Source organism: Oryza sativa, chromosome 3 (genome assembly GCF_034140825.1).
Source record: "Oryza sativa Japonica Group chromosome 3, ASM3414082v1".
Lineage (NCBI taxonomy): Eukaryota > Viridiplantae > Streptophyta > Magnoliopsida > Poales > Poaceae > Oryza > Oryza sativa.
In genome coordinates, this window is record NC_089037.1 from 10,715,299 (window position 1) to 10,730,428 (window position 15,130).

General features: G+C 47.5%; 3 protein-coding genes and 1 long non-coding RNA gene across 4 annotated transcripts; 3 read left to right on the forward strand and 1 right to left on the reverse strand.

The window, feature by feature from the left end:
• The first annotated feature begins 504 nt into the window (after window positions 1–504).
• On the forward strand, window positions 505–1,615 carry LOC4332582 (uncharacterized). Its single transcript, XM_015773423.3, has 2 exons — window positions 505–904; window positions 1,303–1,615. Coding segments are annotated over exons 1-2 (363 nt in total). The 5' UTR covers window positions 505–542; the 3' UTR covers window positions 1,304–1,615.
• A 2,021-nt stretch (window positions 1,616–3,636) lies between these two features.
• LOC136355584 (serine/threonine-protein phosphatase 7 long form homolog) lies at window positions 3,637–6,612 on the reverse strand. The gene is made up of 9 exons (XM_066308321.1): window positions 6,474–6,612; window positions 6,032–6,401; window positions 5,537–5,947; window positions 5,149–5,447; window positions 4,814–5,072; window positions 4,472–4,721; window positions 4,316–4,381; window positions 4,094–4,225; window positions 3,637–4,030 (listed from the first exon to the last, which is right to left on the reverse strand). Exons 2-9 carry the CDS (start codon window positions 6,239–6,241, stop codon window positions 3,741–3,743), a joined length of 1,917 nt encoding a protein of 638 aa, XP_066164418.1. The 5' UTR covers window positions 6,242–6,401; window positions 6,474–6,612; the 3' UTR covers window positions 3,637–3,740.
• Window positions 6,613–10,731: 4,119 nt separating this feature from the next.
• LOC4332583 (anaphase-promoting complex subunit 11) lies at window positions 10,732–11,868 on the forward strand. Its single transcript, XM_015773651.3, has 2 exons — window positions 10,732–10,851; window positions 11,345–11,868. Exon 2 carries the CDS (start codon window positions 11,353–11,355, stop codon window positions 11,605–11,607), a length of 255 nt encoding a protein of 84 aa, XP_015629137.1. The 5' UTR covers window positions 10,732–10,851; window positions 11,345–11,352; the 3' UTR covers window positions 11,608–11,868.
• Window positions 11,869–12,830: 962 nt separating this feature from the next.
• LOC112938211 (uncharacterized) lies at window positions 12,831–14,581 on the forward strand. Its single transcript, XR_003241248.2, has 2 exons — window positions 12,831–14,002; window positions 14,080–14,581. It is a non-coding gene; the product is annotated as an uncharacterized lncRNA (long non-coding RNA).
• Window positions 14,582–15,130: the final 549 nt, after the last annotated feature.

Sequence of the window (15,130 nt, forward strand, 5' to 3'; positions counted from 1 at the left end):
TCCTACCACGCCCGCCCCCGCCACGCCCATCGCTCGCTCTCAGCCATGCCTACCGCCCACCTCGCCCATCGCCGGCTACCTAGTCGCCGCTCCCGGCGACATCTGAGAGAGAGAGAGAGATTGAGAGGAAGGGAAAAGGGAAAGAGAGAGGTGGGTCCCACCATGTTTTATTTGTTTTTGGCTGACAAGCGGGTCCCATATCTTTTTTATTTGTTTTGCTGACTAGAGTGCCATGTATGCATCCACGTAGGATCAAAACTGCCCTGGATCGACATAGGGGGGTAATTCATCCGATTTGTAAAGTTTAGGGTTAAAAATAACTGGTATTAGAGTTGAGGAGGTAACTCGAACGACCGCGATTGTTCATAGGTAATACGTACTTTTTTTTTCTAATATAAATCCATTATCTAAAAAATTTTCGACTCGGAAACCCGCAGGGCGAAAAAAAATTCTAAGAGGGCAGCCGCTGGGAATTTCTCCCACCTCCCCTCCCCCACACGAAGCGAAGCGCAACTCGGCAGCGGAAGCCGCGCGCGACGACGATGGCCGCCGCCGCCGCCGACTACGAGTACCGCGCCTACGGGGCCCCCGCCGACCACGACCGCCCCTACCACGGCCGCGAGGTGGTGCCGTACGGGGACCGCCGCATCGACGTCGTCGTCAAGCCCCCGGGCACCACCACCACCACCACCACGAGGTCGCCTCCGCCGCCGCTGCCGGTGACCAAGGTTGGGGGCGGGGGAGGAGGCATGGGATCCGCCTGGTGCTTCAGCGACCCGGAGATGAAGAGGCGGCGGCGGGTGGCGAGCTACAAGGCGTACTCGGTGGAGGGGAAGGTCAAGTCCTCCCTCCGCAGGGGTTTCCGCTGGATCAAGGCCAAGTGCTCCGAGTTGATCCATGGCTGGTATGGATCACTTCTTCTCCCCCTATCCTTTTCCTTGGATGATTTTATCATCACCTCGAAGCAAGCGCTCTCTTGATTGCTGTGACGGCCATGGCTGGTTTGGGGCCTGATCACGGTGGAGACCCATCCTTCCTCTGTGCAATGGATTTTTGTCCAAGAACCAAATTATTCCATTAGCCTTTTCTTCGGTTTGTTTGCGTTTCATCTTTAGAAGTTTCAGCATATTGAAGGACAGCCACAGGAATTCAGCAACTCACAAACTGGTCACTAGTTTTGGTCTATCAATATACTGTTCTACTTGGAAGTAGTAGTAGCTTGCAAGAAGAAGCGAAGATATTCATTTGTTCCTGCAAAATTTCTCTCATCTGATCTGTATTCCGTTCTGTTGTTTTCTTCAGAGCCGTGGGATCTTGGTGGAGTTCAGTTTGGGTTGGAACACGATACAAGCCTGCAACCATGTGCAAGGAGTGTACTCGCTACTACTAATTTTCTGCCAAAAATGCGGAAGGATTTGTCCAAGAGACCGAGGGGAACTGTTCTTGGGTGGTCAGGTTATAGGAAAGGAAAAGAAAACTTGTTAGGAGCTTTCTGATGAGATTGCTTCTCTTGCCGATGCTGTTGTTACTGTCTGCTAATTCTAGCCTAATTTTTTCAACAATTTTCCTAAGAGGAGTTGAATCTTCGCAAAGGAATCGATCCATTTGCATGAGACATCGATCGCTATCTTGTTTGTCCGTGATCTTGTGGAGGCCTATACTTTGATTTCGTACGAAGACCTTGCAAATAACCAGGTCGTCGTCTTCTTCTTCTTCTTTTTCGTTAGTGTTTTGGATTGGGACAGATTACCATTTGTATAGCCTACGTGATGAAGGCATGATCAAGCGAATAGTTAGAGGAGAGGAAGGAAAATCATTTGAATTGTATTTCCAAATGAGAGCACCTTCAGCAACCCTGTTTAGGTGAAATCAGCAAATCCACGATATAAATGCAATGCTACTACGTGCATAGTTGTTGTAGTTTACCCTGTTTCTCATGTTCCTACAGGTAGTACAGGACTACAGAGAACCTCAAACCTGGCAACTGTTGTTGCTTGTGCCATCTTATTACAAGCCTGACAAATATTTGCCCTGCTTATTATAGTATATATATGGCATTTGTCATACACTAGGTGTCAATTTTGTTATATTCCTGATTTAAGGCAGACTAATCAAGCACAATGACCTGTACAGGACGATATCCAAAGTTTAATTAGGAAACTAATTACTCAGGAGACAGAGTTCAACGAACGCTGATCATTCCTACTACTACTAGCAGACGAGTATTACTTTCCTTTGATGAAAAGCAGACGTCAAGACCCATACGCACTAGCATCAGCGTCAATCAGACCATCGACTACCATTACCATCAACTGCAGCTGGAGACGATGGCTGTCACTGCAGCTGGAGAGGGTGGCCCTGCCTTTGCCGGAAATTAGGCCGGTTGGAGAGGTTTGCGAATACGAGACGTACGTACTGTATGCCGTGACAGGCCCAGCACAACGAGAACAGCAGCAGGTGCCACTACGGATGGAAGGGAGCAGGTTGACGGGAAGCGATTAATTTCCTGTACCAACCGCCACAGTTTTGTTTTCCCGGTAGGTAGAATTGATCTGCAACGCCAGTGCCATCTTTAATCCGACTGGGCCGTTTCGTTGTTGCACTGACACGATAGCTGTGTGACATTGTGCCTTTACATGGACGGGTCGACGTGTCGTGTAATCGTGTTGCTTGCTGGATGAAACAACGAATTTTTTTTATTAAAAGTTTTACAAAAATAATTTTCCATTTTGAAAATTGACGGAAGTAGTCGCCTACCGCCCTCTGGGAAGGCGATTTTTAAAAATCGCCCTCCCAGAGGGCGGCGAAAATGACGTGGCAGACGGCCGTTCGCTCTCGGGCGACGGCCGTCAACGAAATTTGCAGGCGGCCCCCTTGCCGCCCTCCGCGAGGGCGATTTTGTACTGTGCGGGGGGCCGCCTGCAAATGGGCGGCGAGGGGGGGCATGGAATTTTGCAGGCGGCCCCCTTGCCGCCCTCCGCGAGGGCGATTTTGTACTGTGCGGGGGGCCGCCTGCAAATGGGCGGCGAGGGGGCATGGAATTTTGCAGGCGGCCCCCTTGCCGCCCTCCGCAAGGGCGATTTTGTACTGTGCTCTATATTTTTGTATAAATATCAATAGTTATCAAATCTTTTTATATTGAAAACTATACAAGATTAAAATTTTTCTTCACGACCAAATATTTGGTAAGGTAAAATTGCATTTGATCATATTTGGTTTGCTGCCAAAATGTAAAATTGTAGTGAAGAATGTTCTACATAATCTCAAATCTAGATTACGTATTACCAATGAATAGGCTTCCATTTTCGTGTGTTGTGTGCTAGTGGGAAAGAAGATATGAAGAGATTGCCTTCAGATTGTCAATTATATAGCGTCGTTTTCACTGGAATATATGTGAACTCAATGAGATACATTATTCATTAGATGTGACAAGACGATCACGCGTGGGCGTGATTCACTTTATGTAAACAGGCAGCGCCGAAAGTTGATAGTGATAACTCGAGCTGCCGCTTTTCATGTGTGCTGTTGTGGATTGTGCGCGCTACTGGATCTGACACTACCGTGCAGCGCCGAAAGTGTGTTGTCGTGAGCATAAGTTGTTCTAGCACCATATGAATGAAAAGAACTATGTAGACGAGACAAACACAAGTAGTACTGCAGTAGTAATAGCAAAAGTAGTACTGCTTTACAAGTTTGTAAGCCAAAAGAAACGGTCACATAAGGACTGAAGAGGTAGAACACTACTGACGAGGCCTCTTACCCCTGTCCCTCCTACCCTGCGCCCTAATGTGCCCGTGGGAGTACGTGAGTCGGTCCGGGGGTACGGCACGGCCAACCCGTCCTGCCTGTACAGGTGTGACCTCTGGCTGCTCCTGAGTGTGCGCCTCTGGAGCTCCTCCAAGCTGAGAGGAGCCTAGTACGTCGTGGTGGTCTGCACCGTGCAAGTCGTCGTCGTAGAACTGGCTAGTAGGACCAGTCCTACCGGCGTGAGACGAAGAGGCCCCAGTACCGAAGATCCCGGCTGCAAATCCTGCTGGACAAGGACCATCAGTTTCGTACAGGTATTTAACAGTATTAATAAAAAGTAAAGTACCGTGTGGGCGAGGGATCGACGCTCCGTGAGAGGAAGAGCTGGCGAACGCGCCCGAAGAGGTGGCGAACGCCCCTGCGGAGCTCGTGGAAGCGCCGGTCGTGCCTGCGAACGCGCTCGAAGGCAGACGAGGTCCTGCGATGAGGAAACGTGCAGTTAAAACATGGTGACATAATCGTGCAAAAGCTGAAACAAAAATGAACTAATATCTGGGCTGAACTGTACCGTGCGAAACCGGTGCTGTAGGTCGCACTGATCCGAAGCTAGGGGCGCTCGAAGGCAAACGAGGTCCTGCGAGGATGGATCATCAAGTTACGACGGGGTGATGTTTTCGTACAAAAACAGAAACAAAACTTAAGAAACCTCTGGGCTGAGCAGTACCGTGCGAAATAGGTGCCGTAGGTCGAGGTCCTGCTCCGACGGTAGGCGCGCGAGGCCGTGGTTGTACCGGACCAGCTGGAGGTACGACGTCCACGGCGCTGCGACAGGAGAAGACGCGCATGACCGCACGCATCTTCTCCTGCATCCGGTCGAAGGTCACCCTCTGCTCAACGTCAGTCAAGTGCAAACCTCTGTTCAACCTCACTTGGACTGCGGTGATATCGGCACTGATATCCCGTGCGGCATCAGCCTATGCAAGATGGAAATAACAAATTCAGTAGTTGTCCTATATTATGCAAGATAAATGAAATAAGTGTAAGAAGTAATACAAATTGGATGTACCGCCACGAAGTAGTCTCGGTCACGGTGCGTGGGATACGCGTCCGTGACAGCGGCAACGTGCGGCTCTGGGGCGTCTGGAGTGAAGGTCACACGCGCACGAGTGCGAGGAAGGTACCAACGAAGGTAGTCACGGTAGTTCTCCTCCGTGTGTGGGAAGAGCTCGTTGATCACCTCCTCTGTAGCTAACACCCAGTCGTCAACGTACTGCTGTACACGTGGAGCCCAAAGTGCGCCTGCTAGCTGTCCCCGTCGAGTCAACCTGTGAAGAGAGGTAAATTATATGGCTCGATGAAGTAATTATCATAAAAATTTAGAAATGAACAATCCGAACTCACGAGTGGTCGGCAGGGAGGACGGTCGGCTGCACGTTGCCCGGAAACACCTGCCTAAGTCCGAACTGTCTCATCACACGCTGCGGGCAGTGAGGCTCAACGAAAATGTCGAACACCATCGGCAGGACGGTGAGCCAGTAAGCCTGGTCGCGTGTGCACAAGGACGAAAGTCCTAGCGGTGCTCTCGCAGCGACGGCCTCTTCTGTGTACGGCTCCCAGATGACGTCGCTCGGCTGGAGACGGTCAAACTTGAACACGAAGTCCGGGTAACCACGTCTCACCTGGACGTGAGCGTAACGACGCTGCAATAAACATGATCGGAATTAGACATGTTATGTGAAGAAAAAAAAAGACGACTGATAAACTTATAACGCAGCGAAGTTGCACTAACCCCACGTCGACACCAGTAAGTCCCCATCGTGGGACCGTCCTCTGGCCACTGCGCGCTGCGACCAACCCCGTAGGGTGCGCTGTCCACCACTGGTCGACCTATGGCAAACCTCTCGGCTGCCCAAAGCTGAAGCAACATAGGGCAGCCAGCGATGATCGCTCCCGCGTCAGTCTTCGTGCACGCCTCACAGAGGGCACGGTACGTGGCTGCTAGCACGGCAGAACCCCAGCTCCACTGCGGCACGTCCTGTGGCTGAGCATCCGCGATGGACCGTGCGTAGTGGACCAGCCGGAAGTCCACAGCGTGCCCGTGGGTGCTAGTGAACATCACCCACCCGAACAACCACAACAGGTACGCCTCAAGGGAGCGTCGGACCGAGTAATCATCAGCGTCAGGGTGCAGAAGGTCCGCCTACAATTAAGAATGAAATATTAGTACAAAACAATCATTCGGTCGCAAATAAGCACGTATGATAATAACAACTTATTTACTTACAGTGAACTGGAGCAACCAAGCCTTGCTAGGCCCGACTGTAGAGTACGGAGGAAGGGTGGTGGTCGGTCCTAGGTGTGGAAGGCGCATCACCTGCTCGAAGCGCGCAGTGATATCCTCCTTCCACCCAAAAACACCGTCCACGGGACCAACTGCTGCTCCCGCCAGCGGTAGCCCGAGCAGGTACGACACGTCCTGCAGTGTCGGAGCCATCTCCCCACAGGGAAGGTGGAACGTGTGCGTCTCAGGTCTCCAGCGGTCTACAAGAGCGGCAAGGAGTGACCGATCTGCATCCCACCGCTTCGCTGGGTCACGGTCGTCCGCCGCCGCCTCAACAAGCCTACAAAGTGGTAGAAGGCCTGCCGCACGCAACCTGTATAGAGCAAACTTCAAACATAAGTACAACACAAAGCAAAGTTGAGTTGAAATGTGAACATACGCGTACCAAGGAACGTGACGGGGGTCGACACGCAACCACTCGCGCGACGTGCGTGGACGGAAGGTGCCGAGCTGTGCACCCTCGACTGCTGACAGGAACGAGCGGTGGTTCCTGTCAATCCCACGGTTCAACAGCGCCGGTGTGTCGTACGCCATACCTGCATCAAATAGGTTGATCAGAAACATATAAATAATTAGTTCAACATAAGTAATAAATGTTGAACTAAGCGAATTACTAACACATATTAAACAAGAGTACAAACAAACAAAAGTGTTTAGTCCGAACACTCATCACGATAACATTATGATACAACACCGAATAATTCGCAATACTACTAGTACAACAATAGTCGGAGGTACTCATTACAACAACATTGAATTGAAATTACACGATAGAAGTATTTAGTCCGAACACTCATTACATCACAACAGCATTTTATTTCCTAAATCGAAAGCATTGTTACACCATGGAATCGCCTGCTGCGCGACGACGCCTTGGCCTTGCGCGCCTGCTTGTTGTTCCTTCACCAGGTGGTCGCCTACCATCACTTGCCTGTCCAGATGGACTAGCATCTGCGCCGCTTGGAACTTCTGCATTCTTCGGGCATTTCTTGTAAGTATGGCCGCGCAGATCACACTTGCTGCAGCGTAAAGTCCTCCCACCTGCTTCTGACTCATCCATATCATTTCTGATGCGTCTAGTTTGGCGTCGACCCTTTTTCACCCTTAACTTAGATGGATCTGGAATATAAAAAACTTGGGCACTCAGCGTTGTGTAAGATCCTGAGATCCCGAACCCATATATCTCCTCACTCCATGTATGAAAGATTGCTTCTTTCCTGAAATAATTTGAGACGTACACATTGGGAGATATGCCACAATCACCGGCAGCAGCAAGAACGTGTGAGCAAGGAAGGTGATGAAGCTTCGGCTTCATACAACTGCAGGTACATCCACCATCCGCCTTCAAGACACATTCCTGCACGGCTTGCTTGCGATAGATACCACGCCTGCTCCTATCAACACATATTATTTCATACCGATGCACTTGTGTGCCTTGAGCAACAACTCGATGTCTCCGTGCCTTTTTGATTTTATCTTCCATGTACTTTGTCACTACGTTGCCAAACACTATGTTGTCATCGGCCATGGACGGACCAATTTTCTTGTATCGATCCCTAAAGTACGCTTGCGTGCCGTGAAGGATGAATTCAACAATAGCAACCAATGGAAGTACCCGAACTCCTCGCATTACCCAGTTGTACACCTCTGCCAAATTGGTTGTCATTATGCCATACCGAGATCCATCGGTGTCGAACAATAGAGACCACTTCTCCTTAGGCTCATTCTCAATCCACTGAGTGAAATTTCTGATGGACGACCCTGACCTCCTTCTCATTGTTGGTGGGTCATCATATAATGCACCAAGAGGTATGGGAGGCTCGTCACCTTCAACTAGTGGTCTGCGAGATTGCTCATCTGTTTGCTTCGTTGTCAACTCATCCAACTTGTCCCACAACTCATTAAATTTCTTCTCTTGGTTCTGTGCACAGAGCCTCTTAAAGAGCTCCATAAGATGCTTGTTCTTGAATTGCTTGTAGAAATTTGCACCCATGTGACGCATGCACCACCGACTCCGAACATCAGGCCACTTAGCTGGAAGTCCCTTCTCATCCCAACCGTTCTGCAAGTAGTCAATAGCCCGCAACATACCCGCATGACGATCATGTATAAGGCAAACGTTGGGCCTCATACGCACCACTGCAATGTGCACTCTCTCTAGGAACCAGTACCAGCTTTCAGTGTTCTCACTCTCTACAAATGCAAAAGCCATAGGTAGAACCTGGTTGTTCCCATCACACCCAATTGCTGTCAATATCTGACCTCGGTATTTACCTGTCATAAAAGTTCCATCTATGCATAGAACAGGTCGACAATGCACAAAAGCATTGATGCAAGCACCCAATGAGAAAAAGGCTCTTTGCAGCACACTCTTTGTTCGATCATCAACCGATGTAAATGTATGTAGGTCATAGTACGTATTATTATTCCTCTGGGCAATGGTGGCTAACAAACGAGGCAAATTATCATAAGAAGCTTCAAATGTGCCATACCTCATCTCAATGATCTTTTGTTTGGCTCTCCAGGCCTTTGCATAGCTTATGGTGTACTTGAATTTGTTCTCGATGTGCCTAATAATTGATTTTGGTTCAAAGCCAATGTTACCAACAACACTGCTGTACATCTCACTTGCCACAAAAGCTGAAGTGATGTTTCGGTGATACTTCTCCACCCCTTGTAAGTAGCACTTGTGCTCGGACACAATGCTAACTTTTCAATAATCATTCCATTTACCCTTATATGCATGGACACGCCACGGACAATCTTCCTTCATGCACCTCACTTCATACACATAATTTGTTGACTTGACCACCCTAAACTCTCTCTGCAAGGAAACTGCCCAATGCTTCACCGCCTCCTTCATCTCATCCTTATGAGCATATCTTGCACCCTCAATTACCTCGTTCTCCTTATACTCCCAGGGTACATGATCACCCTCTGATATAACAAGTCCAGAGAAGTCCTCATTTGCCCAATCAGTGGCCATTACATCACCTTCCTCATCGGATGATGCGTCGTCGTCCACTTCCTCATTATCCGAATCTTCCCTCTCCATTTCATCAACAATTATACCGACTCTCTCCCCCTCATCCGCCATGCCCATAGCCTGCTTCTCCCTTGGTTGATTTTCCTCATTTTGCATCGATGGTCCAACAACATCCCCTGCATTGATAGGACCCTCTACATCTTCGGTTTGCATTGAAACATTTATATCTTTCTCTTGTACCGACACAAATATAACGAGGGGCCATGACCGTTCAAAAGCCATTTCCACATACCGTCTCCAAGCATCAGTGCTGTCCATCGGCATTAGTTCCCAAAAATAACCTTCTGTTGCACGACTCACTACAACTGACACTGACATTGTGTAGACTTCTTGGTCTATTCTAAATCCTCTCAACAACCAACTATAAATTGACTGAAATGTTCTCTCCGCAGGCCTATCGATGCCCTTAGATGTCATTACAAAATCTGACAGATCAACACCATCTGGACCAAATCTAATATTTCCTTCACCGTGAACTATCTGAAATGTGACCTTACTTGACATTGTGCCTGATGAAAACAATAACTGCGTTAACCTCGCATTTCTGTACTACGCCCTAAGTTACATTCTCTACAATATTGTTCTCTAAATTTCTAAAATTACGTTACATTCTCCAGATCAAACTAAACTACATCTTACAATTAACACTACTGTCTATGTCTCAATTCATACTATTATATTCTATGCTTTGGATCTACACATATGTGCTGTGTGCTACAGATGTGCTAAAATATATGGAACTAAAACTAAAACGCAACATATATACTCAAACATAACATATTAGTACAAATGCAAAAGATGTATGGGAGCATACCTGTGATGAATTGAGCGAACCAGTAGGGCTTCGCCGCTCCCCTTCTGCTGCCCTCCCCTCTCTCTCTTTTGTTTTTTTTGGATTTTTAGTGAATATAATGAAATTTCACAGAGGAGGGACTGGGCTTTATAGGGGGAGAGGCAAAAATCGCCCTCCCCCAGGGCGGCAAGGGGGCCGCCTGCAAAATTCCATGCCCCCTCGCCGCCCATTTGCAGGCGGCCCCCCCCACAGTACAAAATCGCCCTAACGGAGGGCGGCAAGGGGGCCGCCTGCAAAATTCCATGCCCCCCTCGCCGCCAATTTGCAAGCGGCCCCCCGCACAGTATAAAATCGCCCTAGCGGAGGGCGGCAAGGGGGCCGCCTGCAAATTTCGTTGACGGCCGTCGCCCGAGAGCGAACGGCCGTCTGCCACGTCATTTTCGCCGCCCTCTGAGAGGGCGATTTTTAAAAATCGCCCTCCCAGAGGGCGGTAGGCGACTCCTTCCGTCAATTTTCAAAATGGAAAATTATTTTTGTAAAACTTTTAATAAAAAAAATTATAAATAAAAAAAATTCATGAAACAACACACAGGCGTAACTAACATCAGTGATATTTGGGCCGAAAGAGCCCATGTAAGGGTTAGAGGCCCGGTCCATCCAAACTTGCGGCCGCATCGCGGCATCCACCAACGAGGCCGTCATCTCGGCCCGCGCGCGGGCATTGGGCCACGGTGGCATCTCGGGCATTCCGGCCCACGTATCGGTGTAACGGCGAAATCACTAGCCGCACACGCGAGCGGAGCCGGAGGAGGAGACGGAGCCGGCAGGATCCACCACTGCTCCAGCTCTCTCCACTCTCACTCCCCGATTCGCCGGCGAGCAGGCGGCGGCGGCGGAGCTCAAGGCTTCCTCTCCGCTCCGCAGGTAAACACCAGGCACCATCCCCTCGGCTGTGGCTCCCCCGTTCCTCTTGTCCCACTCTCTCTTGGCCCCGACCCTCGGGAGTCCGGCGCTACCGAATCCGTCTTCCCCCCGGAGCTGTCGAAGGAGCGCCGCGTGCGGCCGTGCTACTCCCACCGACGCCGCGTCACCTCGAAGGCGAAGGGGCTCTTCTCCCCTCCCCTCCAATGGACTGAGGCGTATCCCGTCTAGGCCGATTTCTTCTGTTGAGACGGAAGCCCTAACATAGCTAGATTGCTTTTTCCAATGATTTGTCGCTTGCTACCAGCAATCAAATCCTTGTGTTATTTTTTGCTTGTCTGTGGCCACTCCAATCCACACATATAGTCGCATATTTGATTTGATTTTATTACTCGAATGGCAGCTTGCTTTGCAAAATTTTCAGAAGCGCAACTGAACCCTCGCGCCTGATATCTAAATAGCTGCTCACGAATCCACCTCCCTTATTGTGTACCAGGTACCAAGATGAAGGTCAAGATTCTTCAGTGGCATTCGGTGGCTTCTTGGACATGGGACGCCCAGGATGAAACCTGTGGTATATGCAGGATGGCATTCGACGGCTGCTGCCCTGATTGTAAGTTCCCCGGCGACGATTGCCCGCTCATCTGGGGCTCCTGCAACCACGCTTTCCATCTCCACTGCATACTCAAGTGGGTCAATTCTCAAACATCCACACCACTTTGCCCAATGTGCCGTAGGGAGTGGCAATTCAAGGGCTAATGGCATCTGAAATTATATCACTAGTATCTAGTTTGCATGTTTCCTTGTAGAGAACTGCAGGAAAACTTTTCTGGAACTTAGAAATGTTGTCTTCAAGTACTATGTACTAATATTTTCTGCAAATGCTGATGGTCACAATCTGCTAAGTGAAACTGTGAGCCAGTTTCATATCTGTAGTGTCCTTTTGGGAGTCTGATCGAGCAAATGAATTGTTACATTTGAAAGGCTGAATAATCTGAGGTTATCACAAATTTTCTCTTACTGTTTATTTTCAGAAAGATTATATATTTGTATTTACCAACCAAAGATGATTAATTGTGTTCGTGTAGACTAGTACAAAAGCAATCATGTAACATCTAGCAGGTTGTGTATATTTTTTCCCTGTAATTCCTAACTTCATCAAAGCATCTCTCCCTTTGAGGAGCAACTGATAGACCCTAACCTAAAAATGCAGTATGATTCAGAACGAGTTATACCAGTGTTTGTTTATATGGTGAGACCCATTGTACAGTCACTCACAGAAAGTTTTATCTTAATAAATTCATGACATGCTTACATAACTTAAATCACTAAGTGCTGATTAGGTATTGTTCTTTGTTTTGCACTCAGAGTTGCACGTGCATTTTGGATTTTATATATTGAAAGCTAAATTTTGATATAGGCTCGTGTTAGCTTAGAATTGCCATAACTCAAATGTAAGGATCTGTTCCAAGTATCCCCTTCCACCTATAAAATTGCATCTTGTACATGTTAATATTAATACTGTACCGCTGTATATCAGTATATGACCAACAAAGAACTGCAGAACCTTTTATATTTATGACCTAGCAAGTGACAGGATGAATCAATTTGAATGAATGAAAAAAAAACATTAATGATGAATGTTACTTTGTTGTATTGTGGTAAATGATGTTATCCATTCCCTGCAAAATATTTGCTCTCTAGTTTACTTAGGAAAAAGTACGAATTACCCCCCCCCCCCACTATTGTGGTCGTCCAAATTACCCCCTGAACCACAAAACCAGACATTCTTCACCTCCAACTATGTAAACCGGACGAATTACCCCCCTCGACCTAATCTGCGGTGGTTTTGGTCTACGTGGCGTACACGTGGCAGTCCAGTCAACATTCTATTTATTAAAAAACATGGGACCCACCTGTCATATCCTCTTCCATTGTTCCTCTCTCTCTTCTCTCTCTCTCTCTCACTCTCACTCTCACTCTTCCCCTCTCTCTCTCTCTCTCTCTCTCTCTCACGCGCACGGCAGCAGGCGGCGGCGGCGGCGCACACGCACCGGAAGCGGCGGCGAGGACAGCCGCAATAGTTCGAGGGGGTAATTCGTACTTTTTCCTTTTACTTATCTAGAAAATGCAAACAATAAAATCTGAAAGCTGTGTAATTGGGGATTGAACACCTTTGCATAACTTCTTATAAACATCTCACTTTTCTCATATCTGCGTCTATTCAGGGCAGATTTATTTGCATGTTGCTGAATGGTGACTATGTGGCTGGGTGCATTTCACTTTACTCATTGTCTACCAGTGATCAGAGCAGACCTTTTTTGCCTGTTGAGTAAATTGTGGCCTTTGTGGCAGGGCGTATACATTTATGTGTCTCATAATTTGTTGTCTTGTACTCTTGTAGAATATTGCAATTATACTCTTGTAGATTAAATTTGTGCAAGTAAGTAATCTATTGTTGTTGGCGGCTCGGCTGGTACGCTTTCGAGAATTTAATCTCTTTCTTTCTTTTGCAAAATGAGTAGAATTTCAGCCTTCTTGGAGAGGTTTGTTCTCTTTGCCTGGTTACTAGATAGCCTAGAAGAGCATTTTTTAAATTTATTTAGTCAAAAGTGATTTTTAGTGATATTTCCAGAAACTGTGCTAAAAATTACCATGTTTCTATATCCAGGTTCCAGCTCATTCTTTTCATTTTGATAAGCAAACTAGGTGTCCTTTTTTCATAAGCAGGAAGGGAAATCTTAGGATAAATTAGTACCCTTCCTGTTTTTAAAATTTATTATAAGATACGTTGAAGTATTCTTTTGAAATAAAATTGGAATTTAAAGCAATCTTCCAGGCCGTTAATTGGGGCCATACAGACTGGGTCTTCACTTTTCTAATGCCTTTCGGTCTGAATTATGTTTCGTATAGCTGCTCCTTTTCTTTTCAGGGCAGGAAGCTGCACCTCGTCCATGTTGTGCTGTCCAGGGTCCAGGCTCCAGGCTCGCTTGCAACTGTGGGCAAATCTCGTGGTATTTCGTGGCCGCTACTCCACCATTTCATGCTAAGCAGCTAATGCCTGTCGGGCTAATGGCATCACGCATTTCATTAGCTACTGACAAAAAATGATATTCTCTCCTCCTGATGATGGTTGCCAGCAGTGAGCGTTACAGTTAAGCTTGTTCTCCAAAAATATCATATTGTTCTACTACTTGCAGATCTCCCATTCTACATGGCACCAAATTTCAGGTGAACTGCTCCTTTCCAATGGAGCCTTGGCACGAAAGCGACCTGGATTTTTCGAGGCTGCCACTACGTGACAACAATTGTGATAGGCAGTTTGGTGGTGGCCGCATGCAGCTGCTTGCCTTGACTGAAAATTGATTTTCCAGCTTGTGACCACTGTTTCTGGCTGTCAGCTTGCTCCGGAGATACATACCATGTGACCCCATGGATCAGTGGCATGGAATTCCTTTGGTGTTTTCAGGTTGCTTGAATTTCTGGGAAGCTTCCTGTTAGGCTACAACGTTAACAGTGTTTGAGCCAGTTCGTTTTTAGTACTCCGTACATTTCAATCCGTGGTAAGACCTGAAAAAATTTCACGTGTGTAGCCATGCTCTGATTTAAGCCTGTTCGGTCGCTTTGTACAGCAGTACAGGCCAGGTCATCTGCATTGGTTGCTGGGTGTCCGTATACGATTTTACCTGTGCCTGGTCACCTGGCCTTGCTGCCTTGCATATGATAAGCTGTATCCCAGTGAGGCTTGACTCGGAGTAAACTAGTGCCATTCTGAAACGGGCGCAGCCGCGGAAATTACGCTGTTATGGTGGTTGCAGACTTGCAGCTCATGGCAGAGCGCTACGCGGTTCACATCTTAATCAATCGAGGAAGCCATGTTCCCCACTGACGAGCAGCAGCCAGCTACCGAGCATGGTGCGCTGTTACCCTTGGACATTGGATACTTTGGGGTATCATTACGAAATTGTTACTGACGCAGCAACGTTGTAGGGCTAGCCGGGCAGCGGCATCTGTTTCCCGATTGCAGTAAATGCAAGTGACGAGATCGAGGCAAACATGAGCCGGAACTCTTATCTTTTCGTCTATGCTTATACTCCCTCCGTACTTAGAGAGTCGTTTAGAACAATGTTTAAGTCAAATCTTAAGAATATAAATCATGAATAACTCTTAAGTTGTTGAGTTTGAAAATATAAAAATTATATGTATAGATTTGTCTTGAAAAATACTCTCATAAAAGTATACATATATCACTTTTCAATAAATACTTTTATAGAAATAAGAA

What these genes read in the sequence shown, in the direction of transcription:
- LOC4332582 (XM_015773423.3), top strand. Translation starts at nt 543, where the DNA reads ATGGCCGCCGCCGCCGCCGACTACGAGTACCGCGCCTACGGGGCCCCC.
- LOC136355584 (XM_066308321.1), bottom strand. Translation starts at nt 6,241, where the DNA reads ATGGCTCCGACACTGCAGGACGTGTCGTACCTGCTCGGGCTACCGCTG. An exon ending in CTTGGTTGCTCCAGTTCACT is followed by an intron (nt 5,948 to 6,031) that starts GTAAGTAAATAA and finishes TCTTAATTGTAG; the next exon opens with GCGGACCTTCTGCACCCTGA. An exon ending in TACGGCACCTATTTCGCACG is followed by an intron (nt 4,382 to 4,471) that starts GTACTGCTCAGC and finishes CCATCCTCGCAG; the next exon opens with GACCTCGTTTGCCTTCGAGC.
- LOC4332583 (XM_015773651.3), top strand. Translation starts at nt 11,353, where the DNA reads ATGAAGGTCAAGATTCTTCAGTGGCATTCGGTGGCTTCTTGGACATGG.